Source organism: Alligator mississippiensis, chromosome 3 (genome assembly GCF_030867095.1).
Source record: "Alligator mississippiensis isolate rAllMis1 chromosome 3, rAllMis1, whole genome shotgun sequence".
NCBI lineage: Eukaryota > Metazoa > Chordata > Crocodylia > Alligatoridae > Alligator > Alligator mississippiensis.
Window position 1 is genome coordinate 181,738,896 of NC_081826.1, and position 17,423 is coordinate 181,756,318.

At 46.2% G+C, this 17,423-nt stretch overlaps 1 protein-coding gene across 4 annotated transcripts in view; it reads left to right on the forward strand.

Annotated features, from left to right (window-relative positions):
• TTC39B (tetratricopeptide repeat domain 39B) overlaps window positions 1-17,423 on the forward strand; it is a 131,788-nt gene that overhangs the window by 94,151 nt on the left and 20,214 nt on the right. For all 4 annotated transcript variants that reach the window (XR_002089244.2, XM_059724707.1, XM_006270845.4 and 1 more), the window contains 8 exons: window positions 496-560; window positions 711-816; window positions 3,460-3,525; window positions 5,838-5,946; window positions 7,077-7,144; window positions 7,225-7,284; window positions 8,666-8,827; window positions 16,642-16,733. Coding sequence is in view for 3 of the 4 variants with exons in the window: in XM_059724707.1 (XP_059580690.1) it covers window positions 496-560; window positions 711-816; window positions 3,460-3,525; window positions 5,838-5,946; window positions 7,077-7,144; window positions 7,225-7,284; window positions 8,666-8,827; window positions 16,642-16,733 (728 nt within the window). In the remaining variant the exon portion in view is untranslated. The remainder of the gene's footprint in view (window positions 1-495; window positions 561-710; window positions 817-3,459; window positions 3,526-5,837; window positions 5,947-7,076; window positions 7,145-7,224; window positions 7,285-8,665; window positions 8,828-16,641; window positions 16,734-17,423) is intronic.

A 17,423-nucleotide genomic window follows, 5' to 3' on the forward strand; every position in this document is an offset into this window, starting at 1 on the left:
ACGACAGTGGGATGTTTTGAACTAAAGCTCATCAAACAAGTTTTAGTTCAAAGCACCCTGCTGCCATTTTTCAGCATGGGACGCTGATACACGTGATGCTGGAGGCTGCTAAAGCACGTTAATTCCCATGCTCCAGCAGACTCTATTTACAGCACATTGGAGCAGCCTCACTGCATGTCTATAGGAGCCCATAGGCTTCCTGTGCCCTCTGCATTCTGCCATGTGATGCACAGCGTGAAGCTGCTCATGCCCTTGTGGCACCCATGCCACAAGTTGGCCACCCTGATACTGTATTCTGATTTCTGTATAATATTACCTGAGAGTAAAGTTTATAACTATAAAAGTGATTTTATGTATCATAAATAAGTAACATTTAATAAAGATTAATGGTAAGAAAATGTGTAGCTAAAAGAATTTTTCTTATGAGCATTTTATATGTAACTGCAAAGGAAACAAATCTGCACATTTCTGCACAATAAAACACGTTTCTTACAGGATGAAAATATGATCAACTTTATCAAGGGTGGCCTCAAAATTAGGACAAGTTACCAAATATACAAGTAAGTTCTTATAAAACACATAGTCAGGTTCAGACCTGCTATATAGAGGAGGATTTCCATTAACTCTCTGAAGAAATATATTGACAATTGTATTACTTAATTTTTATCACCTCTATCATGTTTTCTTTTCTTTTTTCCCCCTAAAATAAGAGAATGTCTTCAAGTGCTACAGATGACTCAGGGCAACAAAAGCAAAAATGAAACTTACCACCAGTTTGAAGGAGGAGTAAAGCTTGGGATAGGAGCGTTTAATCTGGTACGATATTAGTTTTCATACAGTAAGAGAACCATTAAGATAGGGCCCTGATGGATGTTGGGGGGAGGGAAAACACGTTTTACCAGAAGCAGCAGCGCACTACTTTGACTTGGCTCTGTAGCATCTGTATAGATCAGGCACTTCAGCAGGGTTTTTTGGCACTTTTATCCCAAGTTGAGACAATTGGCTGTTAGTTAAAAGTAACAAAAAAGCCCCACTAAAGGGCCTGATGTATATGGACATTGGGTGAGCCTGGTGCAACTAACACACTGCCTTTTCTGGGCACACTCTGGGCTTGGTGCAGGAGTGCTCGAGGTTTAAGTAAAGCACCGCTTCTTTTCCATGTCTGCAGGCAGCAATAGTGTCATATATACTGATATTCGTATGTACATGTTACTGTATTAGGCTTTCTTCTTTGCTCAAATGAAAAGTTGGTTTGTAGTGCCATCACTTCAAGACACGCCTGTAGTGCAGTATGGTGGATATTTCAGGCTCATGTGGTGACCCTGTGGATCGTTTATTCTGTATGGGGAACAGTATATGATGCCAACTTCTTATATGCCTACTATTTGCAATTTTTTAACATATTCTAAAAACCATGTTCAGCCTAACAGCAAACACTTGTATTTGGATCATGTGCTGAGGATGTTTTAAAAGAAATATTGTAGTGTCTAACAAATTAAAAACAATGCATCATGGCATCTGCTTCGTAAACTAGACTAGAATAGAATATTTTATTATGTCTATTGTTCCACAAACAAACCTGTTTTGTGTGTATGTCATTTTTTTGCTGCAATGATTGGTTGATTTTTCTATAAACTGACAAGTTTAATCACATGCAAGATAGAGAAACAGCAATTTGTGAGACACACACACAGGTCTCTAGCAAATGTTAATTTAATGGATTTGATCCCAGATCACATGTGCATAGCAGGACCTGTATCAGGGATAGATCCCAGGTGTGTGACTGCTGGTGCAGGGGGGTTAGCATGGGATACTGGTCCCTACTGCTGTGCTTCCTGTAACCACCCTGTCAATTTTCTGATGGGCGTGGAGGTTGGGATCCTGATTTTGAGCTCCATACCCATCAGCAAGTTTATACCCACATACCCTGCAAGGGCTGCCCAGTGCATGGGTGGAGAGGTGCTATGCAGGCGTGAGGAACCCGACACCTTGGACTCTGCCCACCCAGGGAGTTTAACCTATAAAGCACCCCATGTCCAACACCTCTAAACCCAATTTTGGGTTAGCCTGTGCAGGGCTAAACTGCAAGTGGATTTAAACTTGGGTGGAGAAAACCCATCAGCTCCACCCACTTTGCACCTGTGAAGTTGAGTGCTTCAGCCCAGCTTGGGGCCGTACCACTTGGCTTGAAACTTTCCAGGTTGGGGGAGCCCTGTGAAGTTGGGCTGCACCACTTGGGTTTAACATGCCACACATTCAAACTAATATATGATAAAAACCAGCCATGAAGAGGTTCCATGTTTAATGTGGAATGTCTTTGTGACTGGTTTGTAATTTTATCACACCATAAATTGGTTGCATGTGTGGCATGTTACAATTTCATGGCATGATTAACTCATTAATCATGCCATTAATGTAATGGCTACCAAGAGCCACATTTGTCTAACATTACGAGTTTATTTTATGCATTGTGTCATTAAATTACCTCTCATGGATAGGACAGCAAGGGTGCTGTTGTACACTGGTTACTCTTTAAGAGTGTTGTCAACCTACTTAAAGCAGGACTATCCTTTAAGACACAAGGCACTGGTGACTGGCCATATACACTGGCACTATTATCAACAGTAAATGTGAAGGAAAAAGATCTATTCTAGATCAAATGAGTATAAACTGAACAGATCCTCTTCAGCAGTGGCCTTCAACCTGACTGTCCTTGGAATTTTTACTGAAAAAAATATTTGTTAGACTTCAGTTTTACACTGTTTACCATACAGATATTGTCAGAAAGCATTGTAGGCCCTTTGGAGGGCAGGATTAGAATTCAGAATAATCTTGACAAGTTGGCAGTATAGTCTGAAGTAAATAGGATAAGTGATGGAAGAACCCAGTGAACAAATCCTGTGTAACATAATTGCTTAACAAGTACTCCGATGCTTTCAAAACAGAAATGAAGAAGAAAGCTTTCCAAGACAATAGATTTAAACATCTGATCAGGAATGCTAAAATGGTTTTCTTAAAGAAAGACTATTTACATGCTGTCACAGTATGAATAATAATGTGAGCATTGTACTTATTAAAATATTATGCCTTAACTTCCAATAATGTACAATTTGTTAATGTTGTTAGTAAGCTTGAGATAAGGAGACATTTTTAGAGCATGATGGGAGTAAGATCACATTGTTCTCAGGCTGGAAAACCAATTGATTGAGCAGTTTTGCCATGTGCATGGAGTGGTTGTACAATAATTGATCGTTCATATCAATTTTGATATCTTTAAAATAGTATATTTATATTTTGAATTTGATATTTCCTTTTCATGCCAGTTAAAAATGGTATTTGGTACCATAATTCACGTTTATGGTCATATAGCAGTTTTTTAGAACCTGTTTGCATTTGAGAATTACATACAAGGTTTGCATGTCTGATTAAACACTTTATTTTTGTTGCTGTTTATTACAGTTGCTGTCCCTTTTACCAGGAAGGATTCTCCGGCTTCTAGAATTTATTGGCTTTTCTGGCAACAGGGTATAGATTTATTTTTTTAAATTTTAGGGTTTTCTCTTTTAGGGTGCAAAAGGATTCAGTATAATTTTTGTAAAGTGAAAGGTATCTTCTATTTAAGCCAACTTTTTTTGTTTGTTTGCTTGTTCTGCTTCATTTGTTTGCTTGTTTTGCTTTCATTTTTATTTATATATCTTTATAAAATACTGACTAGACTACTTTAAACACACGCAGAGTAAATTGTGGGTCATAAGCTACATCACTGGTTCTCAACCTTTTTTGTATTAGGACCCATTTGTAAACATCGATGGCCAGTTCCGACCCAGTAAATAGTTTAAGTAGAAAACACGCAAGTATTTTGGCCCCCAAATATTTATTACAGACTCCTGACTTGCAGCACCCTGGCCCTGCCTGTGCTCCTCCCTCCCGACTTGTGCCCTTTGTCTTCCCTGTAGTCCTGCTGGAGGGGGCCCCCAGGTGCCGATGCTGTGCTGGGCCACAGTGCAGTGGCTGCACTGGCTCTGGCAACTGCGCCAGTGGCAGAGCAAGTCTGGCCCTGGTGTGGTCTGGAGGGAGGAGGTGGGAAGGCCTGCGGCACTCCATGCCTTGGGTTGGGGGCTCCTGTGCAGTGCCAGGCAGCCTGGCCATGCCCCTTCCCCTGGGCAGCATCTCCCAGCTGCCCCACCCCTGCAAGCATGGGCACTGATGCTGCCAAGCCTGGCCAAGAAGCTCACCACTGTCCCCAAAGGGCCCCCCCAACCTCTTTCCCTGCTCTCCTGTGCTGCTGCAGCCCCAGCACCTGGACACCTTCCTTTAGTGCCAGCAGGCACCTGCCCCCCCTCCCTCACCCATTCCCCCTGCCTGTGCCCTTCCCCGCCCCCCCACACCCGAATAGTCCCCAAGCCCTGGGCCTCCAACCTCTGTGCCCCATGGACTTAACCTGCATCCAGCTCTTGGGACTGCTCCCACTGCCCTACCTGGCTGTGTACCAGCCATGTGCGTTTGCACATGTGGCGTCCCTGCCTCTAATCACCTTCCTCCAACTCCTCCCCAGCCCCAGGCAGCTCCTTGCAGGCTGGAGGGCTGCCAGTCTGCAAGGGGAAACCCGTGCTTTCCTTCATTTTTCTGTCACTGTTTGCAACCATTTCAAATATTCTTATGACTCACTTTTGGGTTGTGACTCATGGGTTGAAAAACACTGAACTACACCCCTCACAGGAGCAGCTAAGAGAAGCATGGCACCTCAGAACAAGCTCCCAGCTCCCCCTTGCTGTAGAGAGAATTGTAACTCTCCTTTAGCTTATAACAGCAGCAAATAAATGCATCCTCCATGCCAGTTGCTAGGGATGGAGTCAAGCTTCATATGCTTTCATATACTACTTGCTCTACCCTAGGAGGCAGGAGTTGTGAGTGCACAGCTCTCCCATTTCACATATGTGCCCAAATTCTAAGAGCCTTTACTTGTATAAGAAGATCTGAGCTAACCTGGTTAATCCAAAGGAAAAGTTCAAGCTGCATGGCTTGGGCACAGAGCAGCTGCTCCAACTGTACGATCAGGGTCCACAGAATCTGAGAGTTAAACAGGCTTCATATATTATGAACGTATATGAGCTCCTATATGTATGAGCTTCCTGCATCACTATGCAGGAAGGGGTCTCTATGAACCATCATTCCTCTCTTCTGCCTGTGTAGACACCAAGAGAGCTGCTGCAATAGGGTCTAGAAACAAGGCATCAGTGAAAACAGATATTTAATACTAGCCTGCAAAAATATTTTCTGGTGGCTAAAAGAAGATTGGAGTGGTAGGAGATCTGTGTAAAAATAATTGCAAATGGTCGAGAAATTAGAATTTCTGCCTGAGAGTTAAGTTGATAAAGGTGAACATGTCTGGAAGGTCAGTGGCTGTGGATAGATGTGTGGAATTTATAGGGTTGTCGGATTGTTGATTGTATGTGTGTGCATCGTTCCCTTGGTATTGGTGCCACAAAGAACACTGAGGGAAGTTCCCTGCCAAGGGATAGTGGTGAGAAGGCACACAGATCTCTGAAACTTGATTTGCAAGCTGTTGAGTACTCTGTTTACATTCCACCCATGGTCTTAAATGTATTCATCCATTTAAAGAGGTGAATACTTCCACTGAGTGATATCATTGCTCCTTCCTGGAGCTCAGAGCTCTGTCTAGGAGAAGCAGGACCCTCTGGATTTTGACCAGGAGGAATTGAGTTTTTCTAAAAGTGAAAAATGAAAAAATTGTTGGCACTTATTATTAATCTTATTACTTACATTACATGTCCAGTATGCTGTAGTAGATAACTAAACATTTCTGATTTCTTTAGGATATAGGCCTCCTCCAGCTACGGGAAGGTGCTTCCGGTACAAGTTTGAGGGCCATCCTGTGTACTTTCACCTTGCTGGTATATCACACTTTTGTCTGCTTCATCCTTGGTAAGAACTTGGTACTGAACTTGGCCTGTACTTTAATAGACATAGCTGGTGACATCACTCATAAAATCATACCAGTAAGCAATTTATTTATGCCAGCAAAACCCTTGTGTAGACACACTTGGGTTGTTTTAAACTATACAAAAAGAACTCTTGCTGATATAAACTGAATTTCCAATAGAAGAGGTTTCTGTTATATCTCTACTATTATATCTGTACCAGCAAACCCTATTTTTAAGTGTGAAGAAGCCCCAGTTCTTAATGTAATGCTAAGAAGAGTGAAAGTAATGAGCCAAATGAATATATACTCTTAAACATTCACTTACGTACTTTCCTCTTTCAGAAGATATGTATGCATTCATGCACACACTTTAGTCTGTGCGTAAATTTTCCCTGGACCAGGAAAGAGCAGACAAAGATGGAGAGGAAGAAACTCAGAATGATTCTCTCCCCTCAAACTTGGGGTGTGCCTTTGATCTTATAACTGTCCAGAAAAAAATCAAGAAAATTACTAGGGCATTCCAAGTTAACCAATGAACTAAAAGGTAGAGCCAAAGAGGTTTGAGATACTACTGTTGCTGGAAGGTCTGGAATGCCTGTGATGATGAAAGTTCAGATACGTGTAAAGTTGGTCAGGCCACTTGAATGTACTGGTGGCTTTAGGACTACATATGTTTTTAAGATATGCTTGCATCTCTTTGCAAATATTATACTCACCCTTCTTGGCTTATCAGGATTTAGAAGCCAAGAAATTTAGGAAGACTTATTTTCTTCTCAATATTATCTGCTAAAGCTCAAAATTAGGAAGCAAAAGGCATTAAAATAGTTTTCCAAACTACCTGACAAGATTAAGGAAGGCTTTTTGTTTGTTTAAAGTATATAATTAAGAATTTCATATTAAGGTTGCTTATATGCTCTGTTTTATTTCTCTCTTGGATGTTTAGTATCCTAAAGACCTAAAATGGGATTTTGTTTTTACTGAAACTTAATAGAGTAAAATACATTTTTCCATGGCATAGGTAAAACAAGACTGTTCTCTGATGTTCTACTCAATCTGTGATATAACTTGGAAATTACTTTTTAAAAATCTGTGCTGTTCTAGTGAGTTAGAAGTAGTCTTATTATGATTATAGGTATAGGAGAAGCCAATCTTGAGGAAGCAGAGACTCTACTTGAACCCTACCTCCAGAAGTTTCCAAATGTGAGTACTCAATATAGTTTACCAAAGATTCTGAATAAAAGAATGGCTGCTTCTTTACTTTCTTTTCTTTTCCTCTCAAGGGTTCCATTATTTTATTCTATGCTGCCAGAATATCTATACTGCAAGGAAATTTTGAAAAGGTATTTACTTTTTGTGGTTTTTATTAATGTTATAGTTATGGATTGTGCACAGTATTAGATTTCAGCATAGACTTCACTTGTATATGTCACTTAGGTAGTTCCACTGACTTCATTTGGACTCTGATTTCTGGTCTTCTCCCCTTTTGGGTTTGTGGAAAAATGACTTCATCCTCTAAAGAGGAAATATGTAATAGTCTGGGAGGTCAGCAGTTATCCTATCTGTTGGTGTCAGATGCTGGGGAGAAGATTTGGCTCCTTAATTTACAATAGTTATTAGAGGTGCACCAATACACTGGTCTGATATTGGATTGGCACTGATATAAAGAAAATTGACTGTATCAGAAATCAGCGTGACGATAAGTGCCCGATAAATTTGGCCGATAAATGGCCATAGACGGCAAGGAGCACAGCCCAGCAGTGTGGAAAGCTGCATGCAGCTGGTAAGTCTGTTGTGGTGGAAGGGGAGGGGGGGAGGGCCGCAGATCAAGGCCCCCACAGTGAGGGAGGGAGTGGAGTAGAGGCTGGGGCAGGCACTACCGGGGTGGGGTGGGGCGCAGAATGGGGCTGCAGCTCATCTGGGGGCATGGGACGGGGGCTGCTCCCGCCGCTACATGCACCCTGGTAGGGCATGGGAGGGGTGCCCCTGGATCTGCATTGAGTGTGGGTGGGGTGGGGTGGACTGCAGTTGCGGACTCAGGGCTGCATGGGGCTCTTCCTGGCGTGTTAGGGGCAGGTGGTTGGGCCAGGGCTGAGCTTGGGGCGGGCAGCGGTGGCACTGGGATGGGAAGCTATGGGGGGGCTATGGCGAATTTTGGGGTGGCTGCAGCCCCCCTGTAACTCAGCACCACCCCTCCCAGCACCCCCTCCCAGCACCACCACCACCACCCGGTCTGGTTGCACCTCGGCCTATCCCACACTGGGAAGAGCCCTGTGCAGCCCTGGCCTCAGCCCACACCTGCAGCCTTCCCCACCTCACGCAAATCCGGGGGCACAAGACCCCTCGCCGTGCCCTCCTGGGGTGTGCACAGCAGTGGGAACTGCTCCCCTGAATGAGCTGCACCTCTGTTCTGGGCCCATCCCAGCTGGGCAGCACGTGCCCCAGCCCCACTCCTCCCTCACCACAGGGGCCTTAATCTGCATCCCCCCCATGCCCCACCCCCCAACAGACTTACCAGCTGGATGCAGCTCTTCAGTTGCAGGGCTGCATATCGGAAATCTGATTGGTTTTGGCCAATATGCCTCCTTAAAAATCAATTATTGGTATTGGCCCCTAAAATCGGAGCACCCCTAATAGTTATGTTGTACTGTAACTGATTAAAGTATTCTGTCTCTCTTCCCCGCTTTACTCCCCACCATTATTTTTGGCTGAATTAAATTGTAGGCGCAGTTAACACTCCAAGAATGCATTGCAGCCCAACAAGAGTGGAAACAGATCCATCACCTCTGTTACTGGGAGTTGATGTGGTGCTACACATTCCAGCAGAACTGGCTTCAAGCATATCGGTATGCAGACCTGCTCTGCAAAGAGAGCAGGTGGTCTAAGGTAAATGGGCAGGTGGACATGCTTATGCCATGCTAATAGCCTCTCTCTAGTTAAGTCCACATTTCAGTTTTTATAATGGATCTAATTTGTATTTTCTGTAAAATCTTTAAACCAGGGAACTAAGTTTAACTCTACATCTGAGATTTTACTTTAAATTTGGAAAGAAAAATTCTAAATTGACAGTAAGTTCCACAATTTCCATGCCCTAAGAATTGTGAGTTCATGTCTTCCAGTCTGAAATAGAAGTTGAACAGAAGATTAAATCAATCTAATCTAATCTTAATTGCATGTGTAAGAACAAAATTTAAATAAACTCTAATTTTAAAAGTTTTACACGTTAAATTTTAAACAAAAGTAACATGAGAATAAATAGTCATAGATTTCATAGATTTTAGGGGTAGAAGGAACCTATTAGATCATCAAGGCCGGCCCCCCCTGCCCTAGGCAGGAAAGAGTGCTAGGGTCAGATGACCCCAGCCAGGTGTTTGTCCAATCTCCTCTTAAATACCTCCAAGGAAGGGGACAGCAGCACCTCCCTTGGAAGCGTATTCCATATTTTGGCAACCCTCACTGTAAAGAATTTTTTCCTGATGTCCAGTCTAAATATACTCTCTTTCAATTTGTGACCATTGTTTCTGGTTACAATGGGTGCCCTGGTAAACACTGTATCCCTTATTTCCTGCTGCCCCTCCCAGTGAGTTTATATATGGCCACAAGATCACCTCTCAGCCTTCTCTTGTGGAGGATGAAGAGATTCAGGTCCCTCAATCGGTCCTCATAGGGTTTTTCCTGTAGGCCTTTAACTAGAAGCGTGACCCTCCTCTGAGCCCTTTCCAGGTTATCTACATCCCTCTTGAAGTGCGGCGCCCAAAACTTGATGCAGTACTCCAGCTGTGGCCTGACCAGTGCCTCATAGAGGGGAAGTATCACCTCCCTAGACCTGTTTGTGGTGCACCTACTTATGTGAGAAAGAGTGCGATTAGCTTTACTTATTACTTCATCACAGTGGCGACTCATGTTCATTTTGGCGTCAACTATGACTCCGAGATCCCTTTCCACAGCTGTGCTGCGTAGAATGGTACCTCTCAAGGTAAAGTTGTGTTGATGACTCTTCCTCCCCAGGTGCAACACATGGTACTTATCTTTGTTAAACTGCATCCTATTCTGTTTTGCCTACTTCCCGAGCCTGTTGCTCCTTGTTCTGTCATCTGTCACCACTGAGAGCAGTCTAGATCCATCCTCTTTAGAACCACCCTTCAGGTAGTTAAAGGTTGCTATCAAATCCCCACTCAGTCTTCTCTTCTCCAGACTAAATAAGTCCAGTTCCCTCAGCCTCTCATAAGCCATGAGCCCCAGCCTCTTAACCACTTTCATTGCCCTCCTCTGGACTTTTTCCAATTTGTCCACATCCTTTGGGGGGCCCAAAACTGGGCACAGTACTCCAGTTGTTGCTTCACCAGTGCTGAATAGAAGGGATTAATCACTTCCCTTGATCTGTTGGCAATGCTCCTGCTAATGCAGCCCAGTATGCTGTTAGCCTTCTTTGCAACAAGGGCATACTGTTGGCTTATTTTCAGCTTCTTGTCCACTGTAAGCCCACGGTCCTTTTCTGCGAAGCTGCTGTTTAGCCAGCCGGTCCCCAGCCTGTAGTGGTTCATTGGATTGTTCTGTCCTAAGTGCACTTCTTCTTATTGTGTTGGTCGAAAGACCAATGCACAGGTTTGGCAACCAAGGTCTTTATTGAGTCACACACATAGATCAAGGGGGGAAAAGCAATGCTTTATCTAAAACCATTCATACATACACACTCAGGCCAGTCCACTGGTGCTCGGGGCCAGTCACGATGACTCTGGACATTGTTGATCTTATGGGAGGGATGCTGGCACGTTCTCCTGAGTTGATGTGGATGGCATACCACGAGATGATTGAATTGAGGATCCTGAGGAAAGGAAGGAAGGAGATCTGCAGAATAAGGACTATGGATGGTGATTCCACTTCTACATTCACCACCAATTATTCCTTGTTTGTGAGCAGCAAGTCAAGAAAAGCACAGGCCCTAGTTGGCCCCTCCAGTATTTGCACTAGAACGTTGTCCCCAGCACTCTCCAAAAGCTTTCTGGATTACCTGTGCGCTTCTGTATTGCTCTCCCAGAGGGTATCAGGGTGACTGTGGTCTGCCATGAGACCTCGGGCTTGTGATCGGAAAATGTCCCCTAGCTGTTTGAAGAATACCTCATCTACCTCATCCTTCTGGTTTGATGGTTTGTAGCAGACACTCACCATATTACCTTTGTTGCTTTTCCTTTTAACCCTAACCCAGAGACTTTCAACAGGCCTATCTCCAGTTTCACACTGGAATTCTGAGCAATCATACAGTTCTTTTATGTAAAGAGCAACTCCTCCTCCTTTTCTCCCCTGCCTGTCCTTCCTGAACAGTTAATACCAGTGTTTGTTAACATTTTTTAAATTTGCAGATCCCTAAAAAATTTCAAATAGAGGTGTGGAATTAAAACACGAACAAGAACATTTATAGGTAGCCATTGGTGCCCACATGAATGCGCAGCATGGAGTAGTCTTGCCAGATGAGTCTTGGTAATCCCTCTGTGACATCTTGGATCTGGGCTGCAAGAAAGGAGCAGACTTTTCAAGACAACAGGTTAGGCTGGCAGATGGATGCCTCTCTCCCCTGCAGAAGGGAGTCTCCAACCATCACCACCCATTGCTTCCTCTTGGTGGCAGTGGTTTTGATCCTCCCAGCCTTGGGAATGCCTGGCTTGGCCTTTTCTGCCAATGGAGCATTCTCCTTCTTTGTTGCTAGGGAACAGATAGCTGTTCTTAAGGCAAATTGCTGCAGGTGGAAATGAAGACTTCTGCTTGCTGCCAGAGGTCACAAGCTTCCAGTTTCCACCTTCCTTAGGAGTCATTGTCATCTTCCTTTTCTAATGTTGCCTCTGGCAGGCCTCTCTTAGCAGTTCTAGAGGTCTCCTTCAGCATCAAATCGATGAAGTCGTCATAGCAGAGGATGCTTTGGAGCCTTGCTACCTCCACCTATGGCTCTCTTGCTTGATCCCTGAGGGACATCACCAGGAGGCACCGCTTACGTTGCAAACACTCCCCCCACTTAGCTGTCACTGGAAGGAACCTGCAAGCCACAGTCTCCACAGTGCCAAAACAGGATGTGGGTGAAAGCCTCCATGGGGCGCATCCACATAAGCGCACATGTGCATCTTACAGCATCTCAAATCCCTTTGAGACGCTGCAAGAGACACATGCGGGAATGAGAAAATGTTCCCCATGCTGCAAGTTTGCAGTGCAGGGGCAAAATGAGACCCCTGGATATCCAGGGGTCAAAAAAAGCCACACTGGGAAACAGTAGGGCAAGGCACAGTCCAAGACCATGCTCAGAGGCAACCGGGAGAAGGAGTTCTCCAGAGAGACACTCTGGTATTAGGCCAGAGCGTCTCTATGGCTCCCCCTTGCCCTGGCAACTGATCACGTCCCTTGAGCATACTCGAGAATAAAAGCGGGGCAAGGCTCAGAGCTTGCTTCTAGGTAGTTAGTTGGAGGTAACAAGGACCATCTAGAGAAGGTCCAGAGTCTGGAGGAGTAGAGGCTGAAGCCATGGGAGATGAAGGTAAGAAGGGGGAGGGTGGGAATGGCAACTTTCTCCCTAAAAGGGAAACCCAGGTTTCCCTGTTTGCAAAGGACTCTTTGCAAGGCTGCCAGTCTCAGCCTGCAAGAGCCACTTGCAAACTGGGGAGAAATAAGAGGCAGAAACCATGGAGCCCACCCGGCCTGATGGCTTGTGTGGGCCTCAGGGTGGGGGACTGTGTGAGATGGAAGCTATGCCATGTGCAGGGCCTGAGGGCTTTTGGGTGGGTGTCCCTACAAAAGACAACTGTGGGACCGTGAGTGGTGGTCCTACACGTGGCACAGGGTGCCGACCCAGCCCGATGCCACACGCCCCACCTCGCACAGGACTGCACCGGTTCTTGCTGCCATGCAGGGCCACATATGGTGGTAAAAATCATCCCAGTCCTCCCAAGGCAATGGCGCATGACATTGGGCCTGGCTGGCACTCTGCACCATGTGCAGTGGGGAAACAAGTAGCAGTGGAAGCCACCGGGCAACATTGCCAGGAGCAAAGCGAGCAAGGTGGGTGTTGAAGGGGGCCCACACTTATGCCCCCACCGCACAAAGCCCTGCAGCTACCTGCAAAAGGCAGCTGTGGGACCGTCTGTGCACTGGATGGCTGCTCCTGGTAAAGTCGCCCGGTGGCGCCTGCTGCCGCTTGTTTTATATTTGCACATGGTGCATGCTGGCAGGACCTGGCTGCACCACTGTAGCGTTGGAGAGGGGAGGTTCTTGGGTGGGTGGTGTGGGGCCCCCCCACACTCCTGCTTCCGCTGCACAGAGCCCCACAGCTGCCTGCAAAGGCAGCTGCATGACCATCTGTGCGCTGGCTAGCGGCTCCCATCAGAGTCAGCCAGCAGCACCCACCGCTGCTTGTTTCCCCACTGCACATGGTGCAGGGTGCTGACCCAGCCTGATGCCCATCCTGGGCAAAAACTGGCACAGTCCTGCCTGAGGTGGGGCATGTGGCATCGGGCCGGGTTGGTACCCTGTGCCACGTGCAGCGGGGAAACCAGCGGCAGTGGTTGCCGCCGCCCAACTCTGCTAGGAGCAGTCAGCCAGCACAGACGGTCCCGTGGCTGCCTTTTACAGGCAGCTGCGGAGCTCTTTGCAGCAGGGGTGGGAATGTGGGGGCCACGGACACACACCCAAGAACACCCCCTCCCCCATCCCCCTCCTATCCCTACATGTGGCACAGCCAGGCCCTCTTCAGGCTCTATGTGGTGAGGGCAGGAGTGTGGGGGGCCACCCAACATCCACCCAAGAACCCCTCCCCCCCCCAACCCTACAGTGGCACAACTGGGCACTGCCAGCATGCACCACGTGCAGCAGGTGAACACAGGTGGTGGCTGGAGCCACTGGGGGACTCTGGCAGCAGCAGGCAGCTAGTGCTGTGAGGGCCCAGGGCTGCCTGATGCCGGCATTTGAAGGGGTTGGGGGGAGGGGGCAGGGGCACGCATGTGGCTGTCTCTCATCTGCCATGATTGCTGGGGGTATGCTGACCTCCTCAATGGTCAGGTTTTGGATCCTTGGGGCATAGGCCTGTGCCTGCATCAGTCCTGGAAGTGGTGCGTGGCACATCGTGGGCATTCCTAGCCCACCTGGTGTAAATGTGGGTGAAGCGGTCACGATGGTCTATGACTGCTTCAAGCACCACTGAGTTGCTGCCATGGCGTTTAATGTACTGCTGCCCTCCCCCAGGGGGGCAGAGGATGGGGATGTGGGTCCCATTGAGCACCCCAACACAGTTGGGGAACCCAAGGGCCCCAAACCCTGCCACCACCTCCCCAGGGTTAGCTAGCCAGATGACTTCGTCTGCTAGGGTGACCTGGATGGGCCCACATACATCCAGAACAGCCTGGCCAGCAGTGGATTTCCCCACCGCAAATGAGTGGGCTATATACCTGAGGCTGGCAGGCGTGACCAGCCTCATGATGGCTATGGCCACATGTTTCTCTGGGGTGAGGGCTGGATGCATCGCAGTGTCTTGCTGCTCAATGTTAGGGGCTACCAGGTGCATGAATGCCTCTTGACATCTGGAAGGTCTGTGTCCAACGTGCATTGTCCCAGGTGGGGAGGACTATACACTCCCACCAGTGTTTACTGGTAGCCCAGACCCAGGTGTGGCAGTACATGCGGGGAATGATTGTCAGCTGCTCCCTCTGTTGGGTCCAGCCTGGCAGTAGTGGGGCGGAAGTCTGCAGCTGGGCCTGGCAGCATGGGTATGCTCCTCCCCAGCAGGGCCAGCTGGGACTCACAGCCCTGAGCTAGGCAGGTGACTGGTTCCAGACCGGGCTGTCTGGATGTAGTGATGCTGCTGTGCAGCCACGGGCTGCTGGCAGCTGGCCCAGAGGTTCAGGTGGCTCTGCTGCAGGGCCTGTACTAGAGCCCAGGTGGCTGTGTGGTCTCTGTCTCTGTCTGGTATGTGTGCAGCCATGGGGCCGCAGGTCCAAGGAGGCAGATTCTGTTGCAGATGGCAGCAGGTCACAGCCAGGCAGCAGTCCTCACTGCCAGACTGCTGTAGTGGGTAGAGGGTTCAGGGGCCACTAAGTCAGGGCAGCTTTGGCAGTCCAGCTGGCACAGGGGGCTGGTGTCTCCAGATGCCAAGTGGCCTGGCCTCAGAAGCTTCTGAGGGCAAGTAGCCCAAAGCTGCTGGCCAGGGTAGCTTTTTATACTGCTAGGGTCAGCACAAGTGCTGACCCTGGGCTCCACCTCCCCCCTGGCTGCAGATCTGGAAGAAGCCAGGCAGCGTTATTTTGCCGCAAGTGGCACAATTTGTCCCACACCAAAGTGCATGTCTGGGCATGTGTGCTGGGGCAAAAAGCCCTGGCTCAAATTTGCATTACTTCTATTTGAGCTGCTGCAAGTGCACATGCCTGCATGTGTGGATGCACCCATGGTGAGCAATGCTGCCTAGACAGACAGGTACAAGCAGAGGATGAGTTGGCAGTGGCTCTGGCATTGTTATGTCCTCCAGCCATTTCTCTAGGTCTCTTAATGCTTTGCCTCTCTTTTCCTACCCCTCCTTCCAAGCAAACCTTCCGAAGAGAACTCCCCTGTAAGGTGGCCTGTTTGCTGCTCCTTGGCCCTTAAAGGTTCCCATTTCTTTGCTTCCTCTCACCAAGCTTGCAGTGAAGGAAGGTGAGAGAGTTTCCAGGCAAACTCCCTAGTGAACTCCCTTCAGCTGCCCCTTGCTCTGGGCTCTACTTAAACATGAGACAAGCATTGGTGTAACTGCTGAGTTTTAGCTACCTACACTAAATATGTATAGATTAGTTACTCTTAATTAAAGAAGAAACTTACCTTAAAGGCTCACTTTCAAAGGGTAGAGGCATTGGAGCAGCAAACATCTGCAAACTGATTTGGGAACTACTTGCAAACTGCCCTGCTTGCTGTCCCTGTTCACTTGCCCCCTGGTCGCTTTGGGACCTTTTATACTCTCCCGGACCTGGACTGGCTCCACCCCCTTGTTAGGGCTTTTGTTAGACACAGGATACAACCACTCAGCTGGGAGCAGTCCCAGCTGCTCAGAGCACATGCCCAAACACACAGCCCACCAAACACTCAGCAAACCAAACATATAGGCAGCCCTGGCTCATTTACCTTCCCAGAGCAGGATCTGGTGCCTGGCTCCATATTATGATGGCATAATATTCCAAGATTTTAAATGATTTAAAGGTAACCTGTAACGGTGACTCAAGAGACTTAAACATTTCCACAATTTTCACTACAAATGTTAATTACTGCATTTTCTAGTGAATACCTTCTTAAAAAACAAACTACCAGTAGAAGTATTTGTAATATTATGTATAGAGATGGGTCTGAAAAAATCCTTGAATCATAACATTTCTAAATTTTGATACAAACTAATTTCTGTAGCTACTCCAGCCTCTCAGTTTGGCTTACGGGTTTGCATTATTAATGAATCTACACTTTCTGAAGGGAAAACGCTCTTAAAAACTGGCAGATTCAGCTAAATGTCAATACCGTATAAATGTAATGAATATGAAATATAGCATAAATCACAATAACAAAGGAAGCATTGAGCTAAATTTTAGTGGTTCACCTGCCTCATAATCAGTCGGTGTGTCTACCGCTGGAATAAGGATGCCATACTTTAACAGTGTGTTCTGACTTGATATAACAAACTGTATGTTAATATATTGCTTTTTTTGGGGTAGGCAATATATGTGTTCCAGAAAGCTGCAATTTTGTGTATGCTTCCTGATGATGATGTGAAGAAAACTGGGGAGAACATTGTATCTTTGTTCAGGTAAATTTTTACATTTTTGGTTAAACTAGAATGAAACAGCTAGGTGTGCATTTTGCTTCTTGGATTCAAAGCTCTTCTCTCTCCTCATTTATTTTCTTGCTAACTCCTGTCACCAATACTTTATTATCATGAAAATTCTCCCCTTTCTCACCACTTACACTGTCTTAAGATAATCAGTTTGGTTTTGATCATCTCAGGTCACATTAAGTTTGATCTCAGCAATGCTTGCACAGGATTAAAATGGAATATAGGTGTATAAATTCCAGTGAATCCTGCAATTTGACCCTGTTGTACAGCCCACAAAACTTTGAGGTGCCTAAGTTCAGGTGACACTTCCATTTTGGATGGTAAATTTCCCTACATGCCTGCACATGGGCTTAGCTTATCTTGGTTTTTTGTTATGTCAAAAAAGAACAATTATACATGGGCTAAGAATAAGTTACTGATAGTAATGGTTCGTTCCTCACTTTTTAGAGCAATTCTACCAGTTTACAAAGTTAAGACCATACCAGGCACGGCACATTATCTCTTATAGTTTTTGCAATTGCTCCAAATTGTAATTTGTGTTTGCATTTTTCCAAACTCTATTTTTTCCTGATAATAATTACATGAAACTAATATTTATTCTACCATGATATACAAAGTGTTTGAATTAAATTTTAAAATATTTGTTTTATTAATGGAAAAATG